The sequence below is a fragment of the Copadichromis virginalis genome, linkage group LG22 (assembly GCF_057382275.1).
Source record: "Copadichromis virginalis isolate Kocher_CV1m ecotype Utaka linkage group LG22, C_Virginalis_male_GT1.1, whole genome shotgun sequence".
Taxonomy (NCBI): domain Eukaryota; kingdom Metazoa; phylum Chordata; class Actinopteri; order Cichliformes; family Cichlidae; genus Copadichromis; species Copadichromis virginalis.
Genome location: NC_140638.1, coordinates 17482343 through 17510230, shown reverse-complemented (window position 1 = coordinate 17510230; position 27888 = coordinate 17482343). Strand labels below are relative to the sequence as shown.

At 43.1% G+C, this 27888-nt stretch overlaps 2 protein-coding genes across 3 annotated transcripts; one reads left to right on the top strand and one right to left on the bottom strand.

Moving 5' to 3' along the window:
- Window positions 1-891: 891 nt before the first annotated feature.
- On the bottom strand, window positions 892-25343 carry LOC146683122 (Y+L amino acid transporter 2). Of its 2 annotated transcripts, none has more exons than XM_085445613.1 (13): window positions 25173-25343; window positions 24934-25092; window positions 10759-11120; window positions 10258-10433; window positions 9927-10069; window positions 8863-8988; window positions 8362-8506; window positions 5610-5733; window positions 4453-4556; window positions 4234-4330; window positions 3963-4112; window positions 3293-3476; window positions 892-2585 (listed from the first exon to the last, which is right to left on the bottom strand). In XM_085445613.1, exons 3-13 carry the CDS (start codon window positions 10885-10887, stop codon window positions 2491-2493), a joined length of 1473 nt encoding a protein of 490 aa, XP_085301739.1. In that variant the 5' UTR covers window positions 10888-11120; window positions 24934-25092; window positions 25173-25343; the 3' UTR covers window positions 892-2490. The 2 variants fall into 2 exon arrangements, with proteins under 2 accessions (XP_085301739.1, XP_085301740.1); XM_085445614.1 differs by having other exon boundaries at window positions 24934-25066.
- LOC146683123 (uncharacterized) lies at window positions 13768-15618 on the top strand. The gene is made up of 3 exons (XM_085445977.1): window positions 13768-14283; window positions 14353-15236; window positions 15512-15618. The coding sequence occupies exons 1-3, from the start codon at window positions 13831-13833 to the stop codon at window positions 15570-15572; spliced, it is 1398 nt and encodes a 465-aa protein (XP_085302103.1). The 5' UTR covers window positions 13768-13830; the 3' UTR covers window positions 15573-15618.
- Window positions 25344-27888: the final 2545 nt, after the last annotated feature.

The following is a 27888-nucleotide window of genomic DNA, read 5'->3' as shown; positions in this document are numbered from 1 at the left end:
GCTGCTCTCAATGCTTCTCTGCGATTTCAGCGGGAGAGGATATCCTTATATTCCTTTAAGTCCCGCCCACCTAAAGGTTCAAGCCTGCTGTTTGCAACAGCAAGCCAATCAGATGTTTGTTATACATTTATATTATATCAATGATGCTTCCACAGATGAGCTGCACTAAAACCCACAGTTAAATTTAAAAAAGGGAGAATAGCCTGAGCTACTAAAATAATGATAATCAATGATGGTGTTATTTTACAGATATTTATTTTTAAATATTTGATTATATAGTATTTAGGTTGGAATCTACTATATAAAACATATACTATATGTAATACTACTTCTTTCAAATTAAATCTTTCTCAGATTTTCTGCTGAAAATTAACTGCCTAAACTTTATCAAAAGCTGATCAGCAAAACACAATCTAACACAAGAACTTCTGGTTTAAAGCTACATGACTCTCAAGAGCCTTCTGAGCTAGCAAAAGGAAATGACAGGACTTTAATTTTGTGGTTAGTTGGTTTTCTTATTTCAGATGGGGTGGGACAACCCCTCAATGATGGTAAATACCCACGCCTTTTTTCAGACTGGTTTACGTGTTGACTCACGTGACCAACAGTGGGTCAACGACCATTAGCACCACGTTCAAGGGTGCTAATGGTCCCCTGCCATGTAGACCTCTACACCAGGACCAGTTAAAATACCATTAAAAAAATGTGGATTTTCATACTGATCAGTTGGGAAACTTTTAAAACCTTGATTTTATCAAAGCTGCTCATTTACCTAAAGGGTAAAGCTACAGATGTAGGGGGTTATGAGAGGATGACCTCAAGTGGCAGTGAGTGCTAGGAGACTTTGTGTGTTCAGGTCAAACAAAGCAAACGATAAGAACAGCCAGTCACTGAAGTCTGTACCTAACTTTATTCAGATAAAACACACAGCTCACTTTCTGCCTCGGAGTGAGCAAACACATTTCCAGCCCACTGGAGAAGCTCGTCTGGCAAAATAAATCAGAACAGTGGGAAAAAAAGCAGGTTCTTAAGACACATTCAGCACAAAAGCTTTCAAACACCCAGAAAACACACATTTGGTACCCAATGAAACAACAAATATGTTATAACATTCTTATTTTGCATTTTCTGAGAATAATAGGTTCATTGTATTACAGTATACTGAAATATACATATACAGCTGTTTTTGTGTTTAAACGGCCCACTAGTTTGTTTTAACCGATGACTACTGATCCCCGAAAAGCAAATTAGCACGTGAAGCAACAAACCGTGTGCTCCCGTTAGCTCCTAATCATGTCCAGAGGCTAAGCAGATTTTTTATTTTTATTTTTTTAAATCTAAAGACTGATTATTTCTAGCTAACCAACAACTACTGCCTGTGTTTTTGTGATAGGCAGCTTCAATTTGAAGAAACTAATGAAAGATGACGACTTGAAACACATTTGGCAAACTTTACAGCGACATGTCGGCGACTGTGCTCAAGAACAAATGTGGCGATATCACATCATTAGACCCACCTCACTGAAGGCACGTACAGTCTAGGAACACAAAAAGTACACCACAAAACACCATATAAACACACTACAGCTGTGAATTTTCACTTTACTGCATGATGGTCCAACAATTGATCTGCTCTGTGACAACCGCCCATCTTGGCGATACATTAAAAACTGAAAAAATATATTAAATATTTCATCTGCAATAGAAATCCTTATGTTTGGTTTTTTTTTAAGTGTAACTGAGGTGTGTACCTAAAAAAAACATGAGATTTTTTACTTTTAAATGGATCGTGTGCACGTATATGAAGCAACAAGGTGACAGGTAACAGTACAAACATGAGACACAACACACAGAAGCAGAGACAGACTCTTATATGACACTTTGGAAAGTCTTATGACTTATCAACTGAAGTTTTTTAAGCTACCACTAGGAGGCGCCTGAACTTAAAAAGAGCCCTGAAGATGATGTCAAAGTTCCCACATGCAGCTGTGGTGGATGGAAAGCAGCATGACAGATTTGTGATCATAAATATACAGCAGGACCGCTCCTTAATTACTCTTTTTTTTTTAAACCATTTTATATATCGTCTCCTTCAAAATGAAAAATGTATGTGCAAAAACCGTTTGCTCTTCTTTGAGGTCTCAAGTTCAAAAATCAAGATTTTTGGACTAAATTTTCTGCTAAGATATACACTTAGTATAATTGTAATAATACACTGCATTTGTGCTCTTGCCTATAATAAACAGTCTGAGTAAAATCCTGCTCCTTCCTTCTTTATGGCACATGTGTGAGAGAAGAAGAGGAGGAGGAGGAGATCGAGTAGCGTGGTGTGCTCATCTCTGCACCGTCTCCATCCGTCTTTAATAGGTCCAGCGATCATCTCATCTCAGCCCCGATTGTCTGCCGCTCCCAGATTGCTTCATATTGTGTTCGTTCGTCCTCCTTTATCTCCCCGTACAGTACTTTACTCTGAGTTTGTCTGTCCATCGATCATTCGATCTTCCCCGGGTCTATGTTGTCCAGATCAATATCTGGCGATGCCACGCAACACATGCACAGTTTCTGGGTGTATAGAGATATCGCATCTGTGTGAAGAGAGAAAAAGAAAAATCAGATGGCTGCTCAAGGGTTGCTAATTAGAAAAATTTGCCTTAAGTGTTACTTGTTTAAACTAGTCCAGTGTTAATAGTATAAAAAAGTAGCATTTCTAAACAGTAAGAGTTTTATAAATGTTGTACTATAGAAGCCTTTAGTGTAGGTGGGTTTTATGCTAAACTGAACTATGAAACACTAATTCCAATCCCTTTACAGAGAGCCATAGCAATTCCATACATTTCTATGGTAGCTATAGGAAATATGAGACTGGTATGCTACTTTAAAGAGTTGTGAGTAATAACCTAACACAGCCACATTCATTCACAGAGCTTTATACTATAGCTGTTGTCATATTACCACGTGCTAGCTTCAATCCTCTACGTTTGTACCTAGATTTAAGTTTCTTGGGGAAATTCTTCCTTTATAAACCAATTGGGAATTTGCAAGGAAGATAAAGGATGCATTTCCCCTCAAAGGGAATAAAAAGCTAGACTGACAGCTTGGCTAGCTTGTTCTAGCCTATGAAAATATGACACTGAGCTCTTGCTGATCTTTCTCAGAGCTAGACCACAAATGTTAAAGGATAAAGCAGTAATAGACAAGTGCTTTAATAAGAAGGCTATCAAATGTGAGTTTCAGAGTTCCCTCAAAGCAAACAAAACCTCTTCTATGATAGGCAGTGCAGTGTTTCTCTTACTGAGCATTTTTCCAAGGAAGGCTGGTCTGGAGCTGCGAGGCAGATGGACACAAATGTAGTAGATCGGTACCCCAGAAAGTGCCACACCAATCCCCACTAGAGAGTTGACAGTGTCGCTGTAGAGCGGCACCACCACCAGGAATAAGCTGCACAGGCAGTAGACTATTGGGAAGAACAAAGACAGCTACCGAGAGGGAGGAGGAGAAATGGACAAAACAAAAGGATCAGACTGACATGACTTTAAACATTGTCGCAACTCAAAACAAAAGAGGGTAAACAGTACAATACACTCACTGTTGATGGGTAAACGAAAAAAACTTCACAGACCATGAACAACACTTTACACACTATCTTTAATGTATCCATTTACATCTTGTGCTCATTGGTTTATTTGTCTGTTCACAATCTGATGGGGGCTGTGAGCTGGATGATGTGGTTGGGTGGCTGCACCAAGGTGCAGTCGAAGATTATGAGATAAAAAACATTGGCTCACATTCAGAAACAAGACGTTCATACACACAATCTACACTCATCATCCTGCCTAATGCTTTATTTCTATTTTCATTTTTATCTCTGAGCTGACTGCACTAACACATCTGAGCTAAATTTTACACCTGTTTGTATTTCAAGCTCACTTTGGTTATTAAGAACATTGCATCATTTTTGGTACCTTAACGGGTCGGTGTCGATCAGGATCTTTGATGCGAAGGTAGAGCTGGCTGGCTATCGACAGGCCGATGAATAACCAGTAGTTGAAACTGAAGTAGTTGATTAACCGGAAAACATCTGGCACAGTCAAGTACAACAGAGACATGCCACCCTGTGAGAAGACGACCAAAAACAGACACAAATATTACGTTCAAGAGAAATACATTCATGACAAAGATGAAGAACCACAAAGATTTACATTAAAATAAAAAAAACATATTGGGGATACTTGCATTGAAAAGTAGGGCAGGAATCGGGGTGAAACGTTTAATATGGATCATACAAAGCACATTAGGTAGGTGGCCTTCTCTGGAACCAACGAAAAACAACCTGCGAGAGAAAATGACATTTCAATAAGAACTAAAGTCACTGTGCTGCTGATTGGTTAGTTGGCAATAGGACAAACATTTTGGGAAAAACAGAAATGGAGGCCACTAGATTTAGGAGTTTACCTCGAGGCTGCAATGATTGATGAGTTGAGGCCTCCGTAACAGGAAATCGCCACAGAAAGAGGAATCAGCCAACGAGCCCAGCCCAGCACCTCATCTGCAAATGTCTGAGGAAGCAGCCAAAGTGCTTGTAACTCCTTTTCACTTTAGTAAAAATGTGACTCATCAGTGCAGATGTGTGCCACTAATTAAAAGACACGAGAACTAATCCAACAAACTGGCTAATCTGCTTGCGGGAACCCCTGATGTTTCCTGCTACTCCCCTTTGTTTCCTTTTCAAGGGCGGAAGAAAGTGTAAAACTCACACTGTTACAAATAATCAATGAGTACAAATACTGTCAACAAAAAAAACTACACAGATCACAGCAGTTTCACAGGACACTTTGTTAGAAAGGAGAGAAAGAAAAAGTTACCAGCTAGAAAGAGAAGAACAGCAGGAACTGAGAAAGATGTTATACTGTGACGCCACTTTAAAACCTCTGAGTGGATTTTCTTTGTTCATATTGTGACCTGAGCTGTTGCCAAAAGCTTGACTCGACAACGATGTGGCATCACTCATTTTAACCCACTCAAAACCCAAACATGCCTGAGGTGCATTATATTAGTGATATAATCAAGTTTAGGTTCAAACATCATCATGTTTTAGTGTGGCGCTGAGTTGCAAAGTACAACCAGCGCACAATGAGATTCGACATCATTAATCTCCAAAACCTGACTAAAAATTTTGCTGCATCTCACAGTTTCATTACAACAGGGCAGAAAACCCCTGGCTTAATGACAGAACATTAGTAAACCATTAAAATAAAAAAAAAAGAGATTAGCAAATACCACTGACAAGTACAAATCTTCCTTCTCCCTGCACTAATCACATCATGAGCTCTCCTCCTGTTCCTGTGTGGCGCGCTAACCTCTTTAGCTAAATGAGGTTCCTGTCATCTCGACTCCTACAGTCTTGCATGACCAAGAGGGAGTACCAAAGCCAGATGCGAGAGGCAGTGGCTGTTAGATGGACTCAGAGAGACGACAGTCAAACACAGGAGGGACAGATCACATCCTCCTACCTCTAAGAGGGTGAGCAGAGGCTGTAAATACTGGTATGTGATAGGGCTTGTATGCAGATATGTACACAAAGTGACTCTAGTACAGAGCTTTGGACTCACCACAGCAACAGCTTCACTGTTGAGCACTGTATCTGCGTCCATGACGACATAGTAAGCTATGTTGGTCAAGATATAGATCACTGTGACGATGGGCATTGAAATGGCAATGGACAAGGGGAGATTCCTGCAATGGAAAAATAGGAGGTGGCATCCATTAAGACTGTTAGATTTAAACTACTTAGCAATACAGCAGTGTGAAAACGTGTTTGCCCCCTTCCAGATTTCCTAGTGTTTTGCATATTTGTCACACTTACATGTTTGATGTTTAATATTAGACAAAGATAACCTGATGAAATACAAAATGCAGCTTTTAAATGACGATTTCATTGATTAAGGGACAAATGTTCAATCCAATCCAAACCTCTCTGGTCTCGTGTGAAAAAGTAATTGCCCATCTTGTTAAATTATGAATTAACTGTGATTAACTGCATTTTTTGGAAAGCTGAGTTCAGTTTCACTAAACACACTCAGGCCTGATTATTGGCAGACCTGTTGAATCAGGAAATCACTTAAATAGAACCTGTCTGGCAAGGGCTAATTATGCCACAGCACGCTAGGTCTAAAGAAACGCCTGACAAACAAACATTGACATCCGTCAGTCTGGAAAGGTTACAAAGCCATTTCTAACGCTTTGGGACTCCAATGAACCACATTGAGAGTCATTATACACAAATGTAGAAAACCTGGAACAGTGGAGAACTTTCACCACTGGGAGTAATCGGTAGGGGTGGGCAAATATGCTCGATGTTTCCACGTACGACGGATAAAATGGTTTTATCACAACCATCGAGTAAGAACTGCAATGGAAATATTAAGCTGTCTGCATGCAATTCACTGTGAGTTTGTTTTTCTCCCACACACTGTGAATGCATCATTAATAACCCCCTCCCAGATTTTCTACCTGGCGCACTGCCCTTAGCATGTGTGTTTATAAACTACCAGATAGGGAAAGATATGAGGACAGTGGGAGTTTCAGATGAGTGAAGGAATGAGACTTTCTGTGTTTTTTGTTTTTGGAGGCTATTTAAACATATCGCGATGTGTATCGTGATACAGCCAAAACAAATTTTGTGACATTTAGATATTCCTGCTGACGACTCATCCGGGATTTCACAAAAGAATGATGAGTGGGCCAAAATTCCTCCACAGCGCTGTGAAAGACTCACTGCCAGTTATCGCAAACGCTTAATTTAGGACTGCAGCTATCGATTATTTTAGTAATCAAGTAATCGCTCAGTTATTCCATCAATCAATCAAGAAATTAGATAAGAAATATTTTTTCTCTTATTATTGAGCAATAACAAATATACACAGGTTTTTTTCAAAATGAACTGTTGATTGCAATTTTTCAATCTGAAAAATGTTATGAAAGCCTCGAAATTAATCTGGTCTTGTCACGGTCCTGGGTCGGTGTCCCAGTGTTTTGAGTTTCTTGTGTCTCTGAGTTTTTGTATTATGCTCTTAGTTCTTTGTTGCCCCAGTTTATTCTATAGTCTAGCGTCTTAGTTTGGCTTTCTTGTATTCTGTTTAGTTTCTTATATAAAGCAATATAATCAGCATATAAACATTTAAGATGATAAATTTAAACCTCAACACTAGTGAGTTTGCGTTTGGGTCCAATTCCTGCCTGCACACAGCCGAAACATGATAGGTCTAGTACACCCCATGCCCCCCTTTAGATTCACCCCTGCTTCAAGCATCAATAGGATGGCTGCTCTTAGTTAAATTATACAGCTTGCTGTATAATTTAAACATGGTATCAGATTAACAATTAACAATTCACCTGTATATCTTAATACAACTTCTTGAGGCTTACTGCAGATTCTCCACTGTGTAAAGCAAACAGCGATGGATGGAGCAGCTATAAAATGTGATTTTTTTTCCATGTCAGAGTTTGTCATTACTTTTTCCCAGTAATGGTTTTATTGGCGATTGCAGGAACAGCGCTGCTGTTTTGGTTGCTAGAAACACATCTTCTTTCACTTAACCAGAGCTCACGTCTTGCTAATGGCTTCGTTTGCTCTTCACGGTGTGCAAACAGACTCCAGCTCCTCGTTAAACTGTGCCAGCATCAACATGACTGCTGCTGTTGTGTTACCAATGTTTGCGGGCTGTGTGGACTCAATGTTGTCAGCTTTTTTATTCACATGCTGCTCCTAAATTTGTTTGCATTGCAGGTGTGATTTTAGTCACAAATGTGGATGAAGTGCTCCCACTTCCACGACGACAGCATTGAAGCAAAGAATTTGTGTCGAGAATTTTTTTATAATCGAATTACTCGAATCATCGCAGCCCTAGCTTGCAGTTGTTGCTGCTAAAGGTGGTCCAAGCTGTTATTAGGTTCAGGGGACAATCACTTCTTCACACAGGCCCATGTAGGTTTGGATTTTTTCCCCACTTAATAATAAACACCTTCATTTAGAAACTGCATTTTGTGTTTACTTGTGTTATCTTTGTCTAATATTTAAATTTATTTGATGATCTAAAATGTGTGAAAAACATACAAAAAAAGAGTGCACAGAAATTCAAATGCCTTGTATTTCTGTGTGAAGCACTTTGTGATCTTGATCTTAAAAGGTGCTATATAAATAAAATGTAACTTTACTTACTTCACAAACACTTTTTTCACACCACTTTATGTATACAAATCGAAAGCACAACCAGGAATAAAGGATTTTAATGATTACTGTAAAACGAGCATTATAAATACAAATATAATAAATACAAATACCATAAATACAAGATTGCGTACCTCTCTGGGTCCTTGATCTCCTCTGTAATGAAGTTGAGCGTATCCCAGCCAGAGTAAGAGTAGAGTGCTGAATAAAGGGCCAGGGCCATATCACCAGGATTCAGGTTGGAGTCTTTGAAAGAATCCTCAAAGTTCTGGTTAAAACCTACAACAACACAAGGTATACATTATAAATATATCCCATTTTTTTATTTTCATAATAAAGAAATATATTATTCAAATTGTATGGTGTTATTTTTTTTTTTACTTTTCTCACTTAAGGGAGAGAGGAACAGTTCATTTAGCCACACAACACCCTAACCATGCCCACAGTTTAACTTTTAAATGACTTTGATAAATGTATTTTAACAGATTTCATCCAGCTGTATTTGTAATTACTATTATTGTTATCATCAATATTATATAAGCACCATGTTTTGAGCCTTAGAACATATGTTGTCTAAGGACCAATTGGTAGCCTTAATAGTTGTTTTCTAAATAGAGACTATTCAGGGATCCTACCTTGTCCCAGCCTAACCAGTCCGGCAATGATGATGACAATTAGAGCAATGACCTTTGCAAAAGTAGAGATGACCTGAAGAATGGCACCCCACTTCACTTTCATGCAGTTCACAAATGTGAGCACACCTGATGGAAAGAAAGAAGCAGTATAAAACTACAAAAGTAGTAGAAAACTACAGCTCTAGAAAAGCTTGCAGCTAGAGAATGTAGCTAAAGGGTACAAGTCACTCCTCCTCATATAGAACTGACACGGCACCACCCAAATACCACCGGGTTCATTCAGACCCTGTGAGGAACACCCCTGTAAAAAATGAATCTCACAGCGTGCTTCTATTAATTCCATCACCTGTCCCATCATCTGCTCTATCACTCGATGTTCAAGTCAAACCACATGCATAAGAAGCCCATTTCAAATGACACATTTCATATGGGCGCCATGCAAGTTATTCCAAATGCAGCATGCGTGTTCCAGTAGTGCTGCAGCCAATAGACCATTTTAAACACCTTTCTCCTGAATTTACACGTGGAAATCCATTTTAGCTGTTTTGCGTGAAAGATTCAACTGTCTGCAACTGATCCTCCTGCTTGCACAGGAGACAAAGATGCATTTAAGACTTCCTCCTAATTAAGACTCTCACTGTATGCACTGCAATTTACAGGGGCGTGATGTAAAACAGTACAATCTAATACAGTAAACAACTGTATATGAACTTTCCATTGCTTTGGTTTATAAAAAAAAACCAAACAAACAAACAAAACTAATTTTTGTGTGTTACAATGCTCTATTGCCAGCTCTTTAACTGAGCTGTCTACAGAAATTAGCACAGAGGTACAGAAACAGATGGGATGTGGTGATGTGCAATTTTTCACCTGCTTTATCAGCACACTATTTTTGCTGGGGTTGAAGAAATCTCTCCCTAATTATGTCCAAAAAGATTTAAACCAACACTGCATGGATACAAGCTTAAAACTACATAACACACTTACACCTTTACAACATCCATGCAAACATAAATAGCAGGTAAAATAAATGATGTGAGTGATTAATAGCGAAAGAGGCTTACATATGATGACAGCAGCAATAAGACGGACGGCATCGTAGGGGGCTAAACAGGTGGGGTAGAAAGGCTGGACCAGGTAATTGGAGAAGGTCAGGGCTATCACAGCTTGACAAGCCGGCTCTACAATCATCAAGGATGTCCACAGTCTACAGAGACATTTTTTTCATCTTAATTATCGCTTCACGTAACGCTTACAGTAGGCAGGTTTAGTTTATTTACACTGAGTAATGTCAACCTTTGTTTCCGTCTACCATTTAATCCCAGTACAGCACATGCCTGAGTAGTTTATTGTGTTAGTAGAAGGGCTCAGCAGTGCACTGCTGAAACAACATACCGAATAAAAGCCAAGAAACCACCAAAGGCTTCAAGGATATAGGCATAGGAGGCACCAGATTTACGGATGGTGGTACCAAGCTCAGCATAGCATAACGCTCCAAACACAGAGAATACCCCTCCGATGGCCCACACGACCAGGGACATCCCAAATGAGCCAGTGTACATAAGGACTCCCTGCAGGGTAACACAGGAGAGGAGATATTAAATACACACACACACACACACACACACACACACACACACAAGGCAGTGAACCAGCTGTCATTTGAACAAATGTGCCTAGTGATCTAAGATCTAATGTAAATATAGAAGACTGCTCAACCCTAAACTGGACAGCTGTAATACACGTCATCAACAAAAACTGAAGTCCTTCAATTTCAGATTTCTTTAGTAATTAAGGTGCATTTTACAAAGAAAGCATTTAGATTTTACTGCTCTGCAACGTTTAAACCACAATAAAAACTCAACCACCCACCCCCCAAAAAAGGGAGAGACCTACCTTAGGCGAGACAAAGATGCCCGAGCCGATCATGTTTCCCACAATGAGACAGACACCATGAAGGAGGGAAATCTCCTGCTTCAGCCGCATGCCACTACCCTGAGACGCCGTGTCTACATCAGCAACCATTTTGAGGAATTTACAGCCTTTGGCCTCAGCTCAGATGAGATTGACAAGGAAATGATGGGAATGACAAAGTAGTCAAAGACTAGAACAAATAAGAGGTAGAAAAACTGAACAAAGAGGTGCGGGCCTATCACACGAGAAAGGAGGGATTGAGGTGTTGAGTGTCACTGAATGGCTCGAGCTATTGCATGTCTCTAACACTCATTGAAATCCAAGAGGTGCTTCTCTCGGACAATCTGTAAAAGAAACAAGCACACACTGTCTCACAGAAGGGAATTTATTATAATAGTAAACAGTTTTGCTGAGCAGATATGAGTTAAGTGATCCCAGTTCAGTATGTCATCATACACACATCTCTGTTATCTTCCATAAATGAATGCCTTTCTTTATATATGAAGTGCTTTGGGTTCAAATAGCACTGTGAGTGAAATGTTTCCCACACTGCTCTTTCCCATAGATATTACACACTCCCTAGCAGATCATTACATGGAGAAACCTTTGGAATGCAAGCATGCTGATCCACACAGGTATGCACACATGGGTATTCACAGACGCGGACTGGGGCTTTCTTGGCTGCTGCCTCGGAGCACACTGTGCGCTGTCTGTCTTGCGTACTGCACAATATCGTTTATTGTTTGGTAAATATTGATGTCTATGACTGGCTAGTTTATTGTGATGGTGCTTTGTTTTCTCTATTATTGTGTTGCTCTTTGTTGTTTGCTGTCTCCTCTGTTTGTTTTTTTTGTTGTTTGTTTTTTTTTTTTCTCCATACAGGTGACCCAGGAGTTCTTTTTTTTTTCTCTCTCTTCCCCCCCCTTCTCGCCGTCTCTTCTCCCCTTTGGTTTTCTTTCTTTCTCTCCCCCTCCTTCTCTCATTCATTCCCCCTGTCCTATTTATTAAAAAAAAAAAAAAAAAAAAAAAAAGACAAAGGATGAACTGAAGCTCTGCCATCACGTAATGTCGCATACTGCTGTTTCTGATGTCATTTAGAAAAAAAAAAAAAAAAAAAAAAGATATTACACATTAACTAGAGGTGGGAGTAGGGCTGGGCTATATCATACCGTTCACAGTAATACCGGTGTAATGTTGGGCAACGATAAGAAAATGAAATATCGCGATAGAATGTGGGTAAAACGCGCATGCGCAGTGCCTTTGTTTACATACGCACATGGCGGCGTATCTGTCAAATGTTTCAGTACGACTTTGCTTAGCTACGAACCCGCACTGCTTGATGGATTGTCGGAGCTTTACGGTTATCGTAGGCAGGAGCCTCAAGAAGTGATACGTACAGTGCTTCATCATAATATTACCGTATTGTGTGTGTATAACCTCTTTTTAAGTTTTGTGGATATTATACATGGTTATGCTGAGGATATGTCGGCCAATTTCCACTGGAAATGCCTTTTGGTTAAACTGTCAGCAAGGATTTGCATTTGCACTGTTAATTTTTTATATAACTTTAATGCACATAAAAAACAGCTGCTTGTTTAAGTGAAAATACATTGATGTTTGTTTGTTTTTTGCACTAATAAAGTTGTGGAGTTGTAAAGTATTTTGTCTAGTGTCAATTATATCGTCAGTTATATTGTTATCGCAAATTTTCAAATGTATATCGTGATAAATATTTTTGGTCATATCGTTGGGAGTCACCTGACACCCAACAATACAATATTATCATAATGAAATGAGATGGTCAAGAAGACCAACACTGTCAAGAAAACCTGTTAGAAATGTTTCCATCAGAGGGAGTCAGTCTACTACTAGCCTGATATCAGTATGCAAATGAATGGGGTCAAGTTGGCAATTACATGCAATCAAGTGACCTGTGCAATCACCTTGTGATCAAAAGACTTGGTGAGTCTGAAACACTGCCAACCAACCTGTGGGCGTGGGCGACCGTTTAGTCACCATTGCAGAATGTGAAAATAAATTCAACACAATCACCAGGAAACAAGCAACTTTTAGTAGATTTCAAAGTGCTTTAACTCAATTCAAACGTGTACTGTAGAAAGAGGGAATTTATGACTTTTCTGTGCTTGCTGGAAGGTAGCATGACAAGAGCAACGACTGCAGTGAGTCCAGACATGCTTGCAGAAGTATAGGACAAGTATGACTATCAAATTGACATATGGACACTGAGCACTAGGGCTGCACGATGTTGCATAAAATGAGAATCACGGTTTTTTGGCTTAGAATTGAGATCACGATTCTCTCACGATTTTCTTTTCCAGTATATAAATATTTATTGCACTTATTAACTGCACATCAACTTCGTAACAGTTGAAACTGAACATAAAAGCAATAAATAAACATAAAAACAAATGTCTCACGTTTTGTGGTTGCCGCAAAATGTTGTACTGCTTGAAATTCCGTCTCCACCGTTGCTTGACGCTGCGTGTATAGAGCAGGTTGTCAGGGTCCTGGGACTGGGCGACCCAGGATCCCTGAGCAGTCATGTATTATATTATTATTATTATTATTGTTGTGTATTTTGGTGTTGCTCCCCCTTCCCTGTGCTTGTGTATATGTGTGTGTGGGTGGCTGAGCACTTGTTTATAGGCGGCGTCAGGCCTGGAGGGTGTGGCCCTGCAAGGGGACTGACCACACCCGAAGCCACACACCTGCTGCTGATCAGGCCTCGTCGGGGGAGCTACTTAAGAGAGTCTTGGAGCTCCCACCGACGCGGGATCATTCCTTGAGACTCCACGAGGAGCGTGGAAGGCACGAAGAGCAGCGAGCACCGGGGGGTGCTGACACGGGAGCGGAGAGCACAGAGACACGAACTATTCACGCAGAGACACGACACGGGAGTCTGGGAGAACACGGGGATTTATTGTTGTTTTTGTTCCACTCTGTAAATAAACACACTGCTTGAACTTTGAGCTCCGCGCCTGGGTCCTCCTCCTTCCCCACATCCCCACGGTCTGCCAGCCAGACCGTGACAGAATGATCCCGCCACTTATGGACCCAGCGGTCTCCGAGGAGAGGCTCAGGAGGGAAATTATGGACAAAGTGTACCGCATGTGTGACTTATGGTGGGAGAAGCCTGCGGAAGGTTTGCGTCACGCCGTGGAGAGGCGGCTGCAGGAGATGCTTTTTAAATTCCCCTGGCTGGTGGACTCCCTTAATGCGGTGGTCCTGGACTTCCTACTTTCCACCCTCCACCTCCACTCTCCTCCTCAGGCTGCCCACCAGCTCGGACAGCTGGTGGATTCACTGCCTGAGACGCCGGCCCCGACGCCGACACGGAAACGACGTTCGCGCCGCCAGCGTTCCTCACTGCAGCTAAATCCACAGACATCTCAACAGCCGGTTGTGGTGAGTCATATGGACAATTCATCGTCACTCACCTCAACTGTTTACTCTGGGGCTATGTTTATACGGTCAGCTGCCCAGCCGGTAGCCAAAGCGCAGCCCGCGGCCCAGCTGGTCGCTGTACCTCAGCCTATCGCCCGGCTAGTGATCCAGCCGTCACCTGCTGAATCATCCCCCGCGACATCTACCTCACCGCTTACCATTTCATCCTGTTCACCATCCACATCACACGCTCAGCCATCTTCTCCACCAGCAGCAGCCTCCATTCCACTGCCCACTCCAGCGGCCTTGTCCGGAGAGAGCGACCTCACCTGCGTCCAACGCCTGATGGACTGGGTAACTCACACCACCAACACAAGGGCAAGAGTGGTGGGGTTAAACGCCATCGAGGCAATCCTGGAGGGAAACCCCTACCTCGGCCAGCTCAAGGGAGTTTCCGCCTGCCTTTGCACCCTGCGTAAAGCCCGGGGGGTAGTGCAAGCTCGGGTAACCTCAGGCTTCGTCCAGCTGCAGCAGGAGCTCAGCATGCCCGAGCAGGAGCTCAGTGAGCCGGAGGAGCCCGCACCGCCAGCTGAGGAGCTCAGCGAGCCGGAGGAGCTCGGCATGCCCGAGCAGGAGCTCAGCGAGCCGGAGGAGCCCGCACCGCCAGCTGAGGAGCTCAGCGAGCCGGAGGAGCCCGCACCGCCAGCTGAGGAGCTCAGCGAGCCGGAGGAGCTCAGCATGCCCGAGCAGGAGCTCAGCGAGCCGGAGGAGCCCGCACCGTCAGCTGAGGAGCTCAGCGAGCCGGAGGAGCTCAGCATGCCCGAGCAGGAGCTCAGCGAGCCGGAGGAGCCCGCACCGTCAGCTGAGGAGCTCAGCGAGCCGGAGGAGCTCGCACCGTCAGCTGAGGAGCTCAGCGAGCCGGAGGAGCTCGGCATGCCCGAGCAGGAGCTCTCGCTGCCGGCCGAGGAGGAGCTCTCGCTGCCGGCCGAGGAGGTCAGCGGACCGGAGGGACCTCCACGTCTAGCGCGGCCTCCTCGCCGTCCACGTCCGGTGCGTCCACGTCAGCGATCGGCGCGTCATGGACCTGTTGCCACGCCTCGCTGTTGCTCACCGGAGCAGCGACGTTGCCATCGGACCCGTGGCAGGCCGCCGGAGGGGCAGCGCCGCCGCCACCGGACCCGTGGCAGGCCACCGGAACCGTTCCACCGCCACCGGACCCGTGGCAGGCCGCCGGAGGAGCAGCGCCGCCGCCACCGGACCCGTGGCAGGCCACCAGAACCGTTCTGCCACCACCGGACCCGTGGCAGGCCCCCTGAACTGTTTTGCTGCTGCCGCCGGACCCGGGGCCGTCCGCCGGAGCTGCTACGTCGCCGCCGTTGGGCTCGAGGTAGGCCCCCTGAACTCTCTTGTGGTGTTGATGGGCCGCCTGTGACTGTTTGTGGCGTCTTTTCGTTTTCTTTTTGCACCGCTGCGGGATGCGCGGTCTGACTCTGAGACTGTGGACTGGGTCGGTTCGTTGTTTTGTTGTTTTTGCTTGCTTTGGTTCTGGCCCTCCGTCCTGGTTCCCCCAGCCGCCCGCCCTGGGTTGGTTGTGCTGTTTTTTGTTTTGGTTTTGGGGTCGTCGGGAGCCGACCCTTAGAGGGGGGGTACTGTCAGGGTCCTGGGACTGGGCGACCCAGGATCCCTGAGCAGTCATGTATTATATTATTATTATTATTATTGTTGTGTATTTTGGTGTTGCTCCCCCTTCCCTGTGCTTGTGTATATGTGTGTGTGGGTGGCTGAGCACTTGTTTATAGGCGGCGTCAGGCCTGGAGGGTGTGGCCCTGCAAGGGGACTGGCCACACCCGAAGCCACACACCTGCTGCTGATCAGGCCTCGTCGGGGGAGCTACTTAAGAGAGTCTTGGAGCTCCCACCGACGCGGGATCATTCCTTGAGACTCCACGAGGAGCGTGGAAGGCACGAAGAGCAGCGAGCACCGGGGGGTGCTGACACGGGAGCGGAGAGCACAGAGACACGAACTATTCACGCAGAGACACGACACGGGAGTCTGGGAGAACACGGGGATTTATTGTTGTTTTTGTTCCACTCTGTAAATAAACACACTGCTTGAACTTTGAGCTCCGCGCCTGGGTCCTCCTCCTTCCCCACATCCCCACGGTCTGCCAGCCAGACCGTGACACAGGTAGTGCAACAATAGAAAAATAGTTGCGGGACGGCACTGTGTAACGTTTGTCTAGGGTGTTGATCATTTTCCTAAATCCCTCTTTTTGCACAGTGTTGATGGGAGCCATATCTTTGGTCAGGTGATAAGTGATAGCCTCCGTAATTTCTTTGTGCCTGTGGGAGTTCGACGGGTATAGGGAAGCGCTGTATAAGGTTCCCGTTATTGATGTTTGGGTGGTTGACCGGGACGGATGTTCTCTTGTCACTTTCTCATCATCCCTGACGTGCTCTCCGTTGTTTTTTCCCTGCTAATTTTAGCATCACACGGCACAGCTTCTGTATCACGTGGTATAAGGCTCCGCCCTTGTCATTTGTTGAGCAGGAAGAGTGAGCGCTTGTTTTCATGCAGATTACGTCCCGGATCAAAATGCGGTACAATCGTCGTTGCCTTTTTTTTTTTTTTTTAATCGTTGTCATTTGGAAATGAGATCGCACATAAGTATGAATCGAGATCGCGATTTTCTAACGATTAATCGTTCAGCCCTACTGAGCACTTTGTAACTGTTGCTATAAAACTTCATATTTAGCCATGTATTTTAAAATCTCGCATCTAGAACTATGTAACTTCTAGCCTTTTGAAATCGGATGATTCTTTTTGAAATACTCTGTATAATAAGAATGATAATAAGAATGTCATATATTTGATTAGCTGCATTTATAATTCCTATCTCTCTGCTCGTCAGTGCATCCAAGAACATTTCCAAATCAGGGACAAACAACCAACCAACAGCCAGGCTGTGATAACTACATCTTGTATGCGCTGGCTTAAAGATTTATATTTCCCTGTTGCAATATTACATCTAGCTTGCTCGCCTTCAGCAGTCAGTCACATTCTGGTCAGTACTGTTTAACAAATGGCTCCATGGTGTATCGTTTTAAACCTTTGTCTAACAAGTGAAAGAGTCCTGGTTTGATCCCAGGAGGAGACAAATCCCTTTGGGGCTGTTGCCAGTGGAACAACCCTCAAATCAACCATGAATAAGGAAACAACAACAGCAGCTTATTTCACAGGCATCCAGCTCCCCGAACTAGTAAATCTTGAATAACCAGCTGTCAGCCACGGGTCCTTTCATTCCCACGCGACTTTGGTTTTTAAACTGCAGGGTCGGACGACACGGTGCAATCAAAATGGAGCAAGTTCCACTTTTATTGCACCTCATTTACCCATTATCTGTTCTCTTATATCATCTGATAGCGCTGGCTTCATAATTCATCACTGAATGTGAGCAAAGTTTAACTTAATTTGCATATTTTAGATTCTAACTTCCCATACAGGAAAGCAGTGCCTCGCTCACTCTCTCCTCTCATCAGTGTGTATTCACAGAGAAAAAGAGATCTAACCTTACATAATCCTGCCGCTTTGTCTGTAGCACACCGTGTGCTTCATAAGCAGGTGCTATGTTACTAAAAAGTGAAGCAAACTACTCATCCCGCCTCCTTCAGCCTGGATCAGTTCATGGGAAGAGGCACTCAAAGCAAGCGTTGGACTGAAACACTGAGCCAAATCAAATTTCACCTTTACTAACTAAACACATCTTTCTTGGAAGCACATGCACAAATACATTAAAGCACTATGAAGAGCTCCATGAGTTGGATCCCCAGGAAGAAACAACACTCATATTACACTGAAGATATATAACATGGAAGAAAACTTTAAATATGTTCACTGAGGGTATCCAATGGTGTAACAACTGAAAAAAAATAGGTTTCGATGTGTTTCGAAACTGAACCACAGAAACAATGCACATTAAATCTTTGTGGCTCCCAACATCATCACCATCCCAATGTTTTTATGTGTCTAATATAGAAGACAGACGTTTGATGCCCTTCCAATTAAAATGACATTCTGATTGGAAGCGTGCTGTACTCTCAGCCATCAGCTTTTGGTGCAACTTTACCTTAATCTTTCAGTCAAAAAAAAGTAGATAAAAAGATTAATTTAAGCAATGTGTTTATTAAATGTGTGTAATTGTTGACAACTCCTTGGATTTTGAATCAGCTCTGTAGGTCTATATTCCCCTTTTAAATCATGTCTGAGGTATTTCATGGTTTTTGTCAAGTCCACTGTGAACTTTTTTTTTTCCATTTTAATCTTGTTGTTTGTTTATATTGCCAGCTATTGCTGTTCCAGTGAGAGTGTGAAGTGGTTAGAATGAGATATGCACCCCCAAGTCTGAGGCCATGGTCCTCAGCTGGAAAAGTGTGGAATGCCCACTCCGCGTCAGGGGCGAGTTACTCCACAAAGTTGAAGAGGTTAAGTATCTAGTGGTCTTGTTCGCGAGTGAGAGGAGAGGGAGATCAACAGACGGAATAGTGCTGCGGCTGCAGTGATGCGGAAACTGTACCGATCTGTCAAGGTAAGGAGCGAGCTGAGTGTAAAAGCAAAGCTCTTGATTTACCAGTTGAGCTATGTCTCTACTTATACTCATGGGCTTTGGGTAGTGACTGAAAGAAAGGGATCCTAGACATAAGCAGCGGAAATGAGGTTTCTCTGATGGGTAGCTGGCCTCTCCCTTAGAGATAGAGTGAGGAATTCGGCCATCTGGGATAGGCTCAGAGTAGAGCCACTGCTCCTCCGCATCAAAAGGAGCCAGATGAGGTGGTTTGGACATCTAACAAGGATGCCTCCTGGGTGAGGTGTTCTGGGCATGATCCATCAGAAGGAGGCCCTGGGGCAGAAACAGGACACACTGAATAGATTATATCTCTTGCTTGGCCTGGGAACGCCTCTGTGTTCACCCAGTGAAGCTTAAGGAGATGACTGGGGAGAGGGAGTTCTGGGATTTTGGATGGACTTTATGGATGGATGGGTGTTCCTATGTGCAGATTTTCCATCTTTTGAAACCTCAAATGTTAATACTACCATAACTTGAAACCACTTTGGGTCAACTATAATAACAGCAGCAACCTTACATAATTTGACAAAGCTAAATCTCCTGAATATCCCTTTTTTTGTTCATCTTAAATAGAGCAGGGCGATATGGCCAAAAATATTTATCACAATATATATTTGAAAATTTGCGGTAACGATATAACCGACGATATAATTGATGCGAGACAAAATACAACTCCACAACATTACTAGCGCAAAAAGACAACCTTCCATTTATTTTCACTTAAACAAGAAGCTGGTTTTTATGTACATTAAAGCTTTATAAAAATGTAACAGTGCAAATCCAAATTCCTTGCTGAAAGTTTAACCAAAAGGCATTTCCAGTAGAAATGGGCTGACATATCCTGAGCATAACCATGTATAATATCCACTGAAGTTAAAAAGAGGTGCTTTGCAACATTAAACTGCAGTGTGCAGTACGTATTTTTCGGACCATAAGGTGCACGGGATTATAAGGCACATTAAGCGAAACAAAGCAGTCAGATAAATCAAACTTTATTAAACTCATTCTTCTTGCTTCCTCCACTTCTGTACCATTGATTCATTAATGTTGAATTCTCTGGCAGCTGCTCTATTCCCATGTTGCTGCAGTATATTAATGACTAACCTCGTATTGTGGATGGATTATCTCAGTTGTTCTCCTGACTGAAGTTTGGTCCGTTTACAGCATCCTGCCATGCGATTGCATTTGTCTCTAACCATGAAGAACCTTCATGTTAACTTTTATAAGTGGAAAAGTGTTAGTGTTCGTCCTCCAGCTTCACTGTTTATGTTATGCTAACATACAGTGGGGCAAAAAAGTATTTAGTCAGCCACCGATTGTGCATGTTCCCCCACCTAAAATGATGACAGAGGTCAGTAATTTGCACCAGAGGTACACATCAACTGTGAGAGACAGAATGTGAAAAAAAATCCATGAATTCACATTGTAGGATTTGTAAAGAATTTATTCGTAAATCAGGGTGGCAAATAAGTATTTGGTCAATAACAAAAATACAACTCAATACTTTGTAACATAACCTTTGTTGGCAATAACAGAGGTCAAACGTTTACTATAGGTCTTTACCAGGTTTGTACACACAGTAGCTGGTATTTTGGCCCATTCCTCCATGCAGATCTTCTCGAGAGCAGTGATGTTTTGGGGCTGTCGCCGAGCAACACGGACTTTCAACTCCCGCCACAGATTTTCTATGGGGTTGAGGTCTGGAGACTGGCTAGGCCACTCCAGGACTTTCAAATGCTTCTTACGGAGCCACTCCTTTGTTGCCCGGGCGGTGTGTTTTGGATCATTGTCATGTTGGAAGACCCAGCCTCGTTTCATCTTCAAAGTTCTCACTGATGGAAGGAGGTTTTGGCTCAAAATCTCACGATACATGGCCCCATTCATTCTGTCCTTAACACGGATCAGTCGTCCTGTCCCCTTGGCAGAAAAACAGCCCCATAGCATGATGTTTCCACCCCCATGCTTCACAGTAGGTATGGTGTTCTTGGGATGCAACTCAGTATTCTTCTTCCTCCAAACACGACGAGTTGAGTTTATACCAAAAAGTTCTACTTTGGTTTCATCTGACCACATGACATTCTCCCAATCCTCTGCTGTATCATCCATGTGCTCTCTGGCAAACTTCAGACGGGCCTGGACATGCACTGGCTTCAGCAGCGGAACACGTCTGGCACTGCGGGATTTGATTCCCTGCCGTTGTAGTGTGTTACTGATGGTGACCTTTGTTACTTTGGTCCCAGCTCTCTGCAGGTCATTCACCAGGTCCCCCCGTGTAGTTCTGGGATCTTTGCTCACCGTTCTCATGATCATTTTGACCCCACGGGATGAGATCTTGCGTGGAGCCCCAGATCGAGGGAGATTATCAGTGGTCTTGTATGTCTTCCATTTTCTGATGATTGCTCCCACAGTTGATTTTTTCACACCAAGCTGCTTGCCTATTGTAGATTCACTCTTCCCAGTCTGGTGCAGGTCTACAATACTTTTCCTGGTGTCCTTCGAAAGCTCTTTGGTCTTGGCCATGGCGGAGTTTGGAGTCTGACTGTTTGAGGCTGTGGACAGGTGTCTTTTATACAGATGATGAGTTCAAACAGGTGCCATTCATACAGGTAACGAGTGGGGGACAGAAAAGCTTCTTACAGAAGACGTTACAGGTCTGTGAGAGCCAGAGATTTTCCTTGTTTGAGGTGACCAAATACTTATTTGCCACCCTGATTTACGGATAAATTCTTTACAAATCCTACCATGTGAATTCATGGATTTTTTTTCCACATTCTGTCTCTCACAGTTGAAGTGTACCTCTGGTGCAAATTACTGACCTCTGTCATCATTTTAAGTGGGGGAACTTGCACAATCAGTGGCTGACTAAATACTTTTTTTCCCCACTGTAGCTGTGTCGCTAGCGATCACGTAGCACATCATTATATACCAGCTAGCCCAACTTCAGTAACCCTGCAAACGTCGCTGCTGTTTAGTTTCCTGTCTTCATTTATGTTGGAAGTGATAGCAGAGCTGTACGTTTGATTTTTTTCAGAAATCTCTCAGTCAGAACATGCAATATCATGCTTAGGTAACTAGCGAAACTAGCGAGCTAACTTCCGCTAGCTTCCTGCTAACTTCTAACTCCGTTAAATGTAATAACTTTTGTTTTCATGGATGCCTGGAAGTTAAACTTTATAGTTACACCTGGTAAAGCAGCAATGCTGATCGTTTTATTAAAGATGAAAGAATTTAGACAGTTTTTAACTCTAAGTGATGCTGCAGTGTTGTTTGACCTGAAGAATACGGAGTTCAGGACCCAGATTACTCCCAGATTTAAGAGCATCTTAGTCCGACAAATACGACAATAACGACGGCCGCTTGCATGTTCTGCAAAAAAATGTGCTTTGTTGTGTATCTGATGGACAAACACCAAACCAGTTCCACATCACGGAAGTTGCACCATTTTTACAAACCAATTCTGGTTCATCTGTTTCACTCAACAATCGGCCATGTGCGTATGAAAACAAAGGCACTGCGCATGCGCGTTTTACTCCCATTCTATCGCGATATTTCATTTTCCTATCGTTGCCTAACATTATACCGGTATTACCGTGAACGGTATAATATGGCCCAGCCCTAATCTTAAATTTACTCAATTTAATAACAAACATTTCATTGCTTTTCTCTATTGGATGCAGTGTTTTTGGTGAAACCAACAAGCAACGTTGAGCATTGCTCATTAGTAAAGTTGATTACTGCCTAAAATGATAAGTCTGAAATCATCTGAAAGTAAGGAGCAATCATCTTTTCAGAAAATAATTTTTTTGGATGTCACAACTGGACCTTCTGGTCTGAGGAGGTCTGGCGCCATGTGTCCCGTTATTGGTCCAATGAAATTATGCTAGCATCTGGTCGTTAAGGTAATGCAGATGCTCCCCCCCCCATACCACAGCCTCAAAACCCATCTCTAGGGGAAATGGTTATGCTCACCAAAATAACATTTTCTGTGAATTTATCCCATGTTCATAAGAACAACAGAATAGTAACTCGATTAAACTATCAGTGTCAAGAACAAGACCGTGTAGAAGAAACCTGATGTACAAGTCAACCTCCATATGGAGTTACTGTGAGTGTAATGTATGAATCAAAATGCACAAAATGATTACGTAGGCCTCATAACAGCAAAGACACACAATGCCTGACACTGACACCTTACTGCTATTAAAGTCTGGATATCGCTTTACTGAAATGTTCATTCCTTAGACATCTAGTAGGAAATATAAAACCATCAGCATGAATGCCTTGTGCCATGTTTAAAATCCATTTTGAACACTATTCTAGACCTTTCTGCAACTCATAAATATCGCCAATAAGTTTAACATAGCAAAGTGTTCATTCTTTATGTGTTCCCATCTCTTTCCCTTCATACTCAAGTGAAGCTGCACTTACTCAACTTTAGTTTTTTAACTGTACAAAGTGAATACATTTACCCCACTTACACTTTAAGATAATTCTGATAACATAGAAAACACTCCACTGCACACTCATCTCTGAACTCAAAACAAGAATCTGATCCTCTTTCTGTTATTAAGTCTTTATACTTCAGGGGGGAATCTATGTTGTAGCTATAGCAAAGCCCCTACAAAAACCGACCAACATAACATGCAGCATAACTTAACATGCGCCTCTCCGAAAATGTAACTACATGATAACAATAACTGGCTCTATATAGGGGTTAATAATCATAGTATCAATATAAGGACTCACAAATATTATTCATTCTTATTCACAAATCCTGGGAGCAGATTGCTGAAACTATTGGAATGGAGGTGAGTGAATGTGTTCACATTGAGAGGAAACTGGGTGGACACAGAAGACCCGCCTAAATAAGGGCCAAAGCTGTTGTCCGTTTTCTGAGACATCTACTAAATGATGCTCAGGATGTTGCAAGAGTCTGTTTTGTGGTCAGGCAGGTCTGACGTTAGGTAGCAATGTGAGTGTGGAGTTGGACTCTAACAGAGGTTTGGGAAATAACGATGCTGCCCAAGTTATTGTCGGTATCGCAGAACTGGCTATTATGCAATAATGCTTACGCTGTGTGGACCGTGCAGCATGTTTTTTTTTTTTTAGTTTGCTGATTGTTAAAGGTTTTATACTCAGCATCTGCTCTGTGCATAGTGAACACCACGTCGGATTTTAATAATAGCACTTGAGGCACGTCGGGCTCGTTAAACGCATGTTTAAACTGTTGGAGGAGTTTTTGTCGCTGATTTTACGCTGCATTCATTTATTGAATCCTGACGCAAACTTGCTAGCGACTTACATTTCCTTTCACTCTCGACTCCGTCATTTTCCGCATGTTAAGTGAGAAAGGGCGAATGCAAATTTCAGACCTAGCTTTTAAAGGAAGTACAACTTCCACTAGTACTCCCAACTCAGTTTAAAAGTAGTGGTGATTGTAAACCCTTCTAGCCTATGATCCAGATAACTTCCCGCTATTAAAAAAGGCCGGCAGAGAAGATTAGACCGACTTCTTTGCCTTTTGTGTCATTACGACTCCGAGCAGTGTAGCTCTGCGCGCTTCCGCACGGGGCATCCACCATTCTGTAAGGCACACAAAAAGCAATGTAGTCACTAATTAGTGGTTCATCTCCGATATTAGCCATAGGCGGGAAAGTTCAACACGCAATTGTTTAGTTTCAGCCACCAAATTATACCACATCAACCGCAAAACGCGCTCGCGCCCTGTTAACACGCAAAGGCAACGGTTTTTGTTACCAATGATTAGGAATGATAGCTCTGTTAGCCCCGGCCCGACACACACTCAGTGAAAGAGGAGAGGGGTGAAAAGCGCGTCTTGTCTCGCCTACTTTAAATCTCCAGCTCACACTGTTATGTAAACGAAACACTCAGTCACCATGTAAGAAGAGTCCGCATTAAACTAGTTGCCGGGCGGCTCCACGTGTGCCAACAGAGCTAATGACGACGAACACGTATGATGCTGCAGATGTACATGCTAGCATTAGTGTGCGCGTGAAAGACACGTAGCGACGGTTAACTTCGACTGAAACGACTCCTGTCCGCGTGCCCACCTAGTCTCTACATCTACAAAGGTAGTGAAACCTCTACTGTGAAGTCAGGCAATTTACCTTTTAGCTGAAGCGAGCGGTGACTCAAGGACCGTCCTTGGGATTTCCAGTCACCAACTTGTGCCGCTCCACATTTTAGGCAAGCAACATCTGTAGCTGGCTCCTCCTAGCCAACCTCCCACCATACGTGACCCTATACGTTCAAAAGCAGAAGCCTTTCTGTGAACAGCAGAGAACATTGCATAAGATACTTTAATAAATAACAGAGGAAATAAAGTTCATCGCGTGTCGCTTCTCACCCTATTGTTAGCATTTCGGGTGAGCGATGATTTGATCTGTTTGAAGAGTAGACAGTAAGACAGTTGAAGCTCTGTCAAGCAATGAAAATGGATTTTTTTTCTTTAGATCTGGAGACTGTGGGTGGGTACACTGTAGTCATAAAAGATGGACCAGTAATCATATAGACTGTAGTTTTTTATGTAACGTTTAGTTGATTTTAAAGGGCTCAAAGTGTGCCAGGAAAATACTCCCCACACAGGGGCGGATCTAGAAGGGTGGCATGTGCCACCCTAAAATGATCACTTGCCATCTTGGTTTTGAATATGACAATGTTGTTTATTAAAAAAAGATAGCATTAACACTTTGAGCCTAGCTACAGTTAACCCTGAATATAAATTCTAAAACTGAATATATTGCATAATGTTACCCCCCACCACCACCACCAATATTAACAAATGGTTCAGCCCATAGCGCAGAAAATTGTTAATTTAAGCATGTAACAATTTGATTTTTTTTCTAACAAAAAACAGTGAAACTTAAGTTATACTTGTGTCTGTAAATGAACCGCCCCATGTGGTATAGCTTTCTGTGGATTTTGATTGTATAAATATATTCGTTTATTTCTTATAAAGGCTATACAGTGCATAAAATCAAAATGCACATGTTTTATGTAACTGAAATGTTTAATTATGAGGGCTACAGAGAATAATTAAGTTATACATCCATTCGCTTCCACTTATCCTTTTCAGGGTCGCGGGGGTGCTGGCACCTATCCCAGGTGTCATAGGGCGAGAGGCAGGGTACACCCTGGACAGGTCGCCAGTCTGTCACAGGGCCAACACACAGGGACAGACAACCATTCGCACTCACATTCATCTGCACCTAGTGACAATTTGGATTATCCAATTAACCTATCCCCACAAGCTGCATGTCTTTGGACGGTGGGAGGAAGCCGGAGTACCCGGAGGGAACCCACGCAAACACAGGGAGAACATGCAAACTCCACACAGAAAGACCCCGGCCTGATGTTGGAATTGAACTCAGGACCTTCTTGCTGTGCGGCAACAGTGCTAACCATCGTGCCACCGTGCTGTCAAGTTATACAATATTTATATAATATTTATATGAAACGTGTATATTTACTACATTTGAATCATTTTAACCATAATGGGATGGCTTTATTTCGCCACCCCATTTCATTTCCATGCCACCCTAAGAAAATTTCTCTAGATCCGCCCCTGTCCCCACACCATTACACCACCAGCACGAGCCTGAACTGTTGAGCCTATCCCTACTATCACAGGGCGAGTGGCAGGGTACACCCTGACAGGTTGAAAGTCTTACACAGGGCAAACGCAGAGACAGACACCCTTTATTTCATGTTATTTACATTCTTCCACTCTTCTGCTGTTCAGTTTTGGTGAGCCCATGGGAATTATACCATCAGTTTCCTGTTCTCAACTGACAGCAGTGGCACCAAGTGTGGTCTTCTGCTGCTGTAGCCCATCTGCTCTTCAGAGAGACTTTTTCACCCAACTGCTGCTCACTGGATATCTTCTCTTTTTGAGACCAAAATAATTGAAATCTTCTTTCTTTCAAATTATGCTGGTCAATTAAAACTTCAGTAGGTCGACCCGTACTGATTTACAGCCATGTGATTGGCTGATCAGATATTTGCATTAATGAACTATTGAACAGGTTTATGTAATAAGTAGTAACTGTACATCAGTAGAATCCCATAAATAATAAAACAACAAATAGAAAGGATGAAGAGGCTCAAACCGTTTACTAGGTTAAAGTTATTTTACTTTAGCCTAGTAAATGGTTTGAGTTGTAAATTGTGAGTGGCGATCGTGGCTAAAGAGTTGGGAGTTCGCCTTGTAATCGGAAGGTTGCTGGTTTGAGCCCCGGCTTGGACAGTCTCGGTCGTTGTGTCCTTGGGCAAGACACTTCACACGTTGCCTACTGGTGGTGGTCAGAGGGCCCGGTGGCGCCAGTGTCCGGCAGCCTCGCCTCTGTCAGTGCGCCTCAGGGTGGCTGTGGCTACAATGTAGCTGCCATCACCAGTGTGTGAATGTGTTTGTGAATGGGTGGATGACTGGATATGTAAAGCGCTTTGGGGTCCTTAGGGACTAGTAAAGCGCTATATAAATACAGGCCATTTATTCCATTCATGCCACCTTATTACAAGCCACAGCTACAAACATTGGTATATTGTTGGGCCTAGTTAAACATTGGCTTTTTACAGAACCTCTCACTACACATGAATAAACAGTGGGCACATATCGACTTTGTTATCTATGCAAGCGCATGCTTTGTGATAAGGACCCTGTACTTTAGGATAGTATGTCACCAGGGTGCAGAGGAGGCTACCCCCCCCCCCCCTCTGTCCCCTTCTGGCTGCCTCTGCCTCAATTTTATCCCACAACTTAGACATTCACATTACTCACACTCTCATTACACATACATATAGGATCTTGGGGGTGGGCACGATACACGGAGTCCAAAGTACCATCAGGGTGTACACCCCACCCCTGGCATCGTTGCCCACCTCTCAATTTTAAATACACGTAGACATTGAGGGCTAGCAGGAGGGACCATGCGCTTACCTGCTGCTCTCTGGCAGGTAGCTCCAAGCCCTCCTGGGTTTTAAATGCACCTTAGAACACACATGCATCAACATTACAATGAGCGGGTGGAGGGAGGTTCGGAGTCTTCTCTCACCCCCGTTCTCTG

Coding starts and splice junctions, on each gene's coding strand:
- LOC146683123 (XM_085445977.1), top strand. CDS start 13,831: ATGATCCCGCCACTTATGGACCCAGCGGTCTCCGAGGAGAGGCTCAGG. Junction 14,284..14,352: donor TACGGTCAGCTGCCCAGCCG/GTAGCCAAAGCG, acceptor CTAGTGATCCAG/CCGTCACCTGCTGAATCATC. Junction 15,237..15,511: donor CGCCGTCCACGTCCGGTGCG/TCCACGTCAGCG, acceptor TGTTTTGCTGCT/GCCGCCGGACCCGGGGCCGT.
- LOC146683122 (XM_085445613.1), bottom strand. CDS start 10,887: ATGGTTGCTGATGTAGACACGGCGTCTCAGGGTAGTGGCATGCGGCTG. Junction 10,070..10,257: donor GGTTTCTTGGCTTTTATTCG/GTATGTTGTTTC, acceptor ATGTCTCTGTAG/ACTGTGGACATCCTTGATGA. Junction 4,113..4,233: donor TTCCTGCCCTACTTTTCAAT/GCAAGTATCCCC, acceptor GTCTTCTCACAG/GGTGGCATGTCTCTGTTGTA.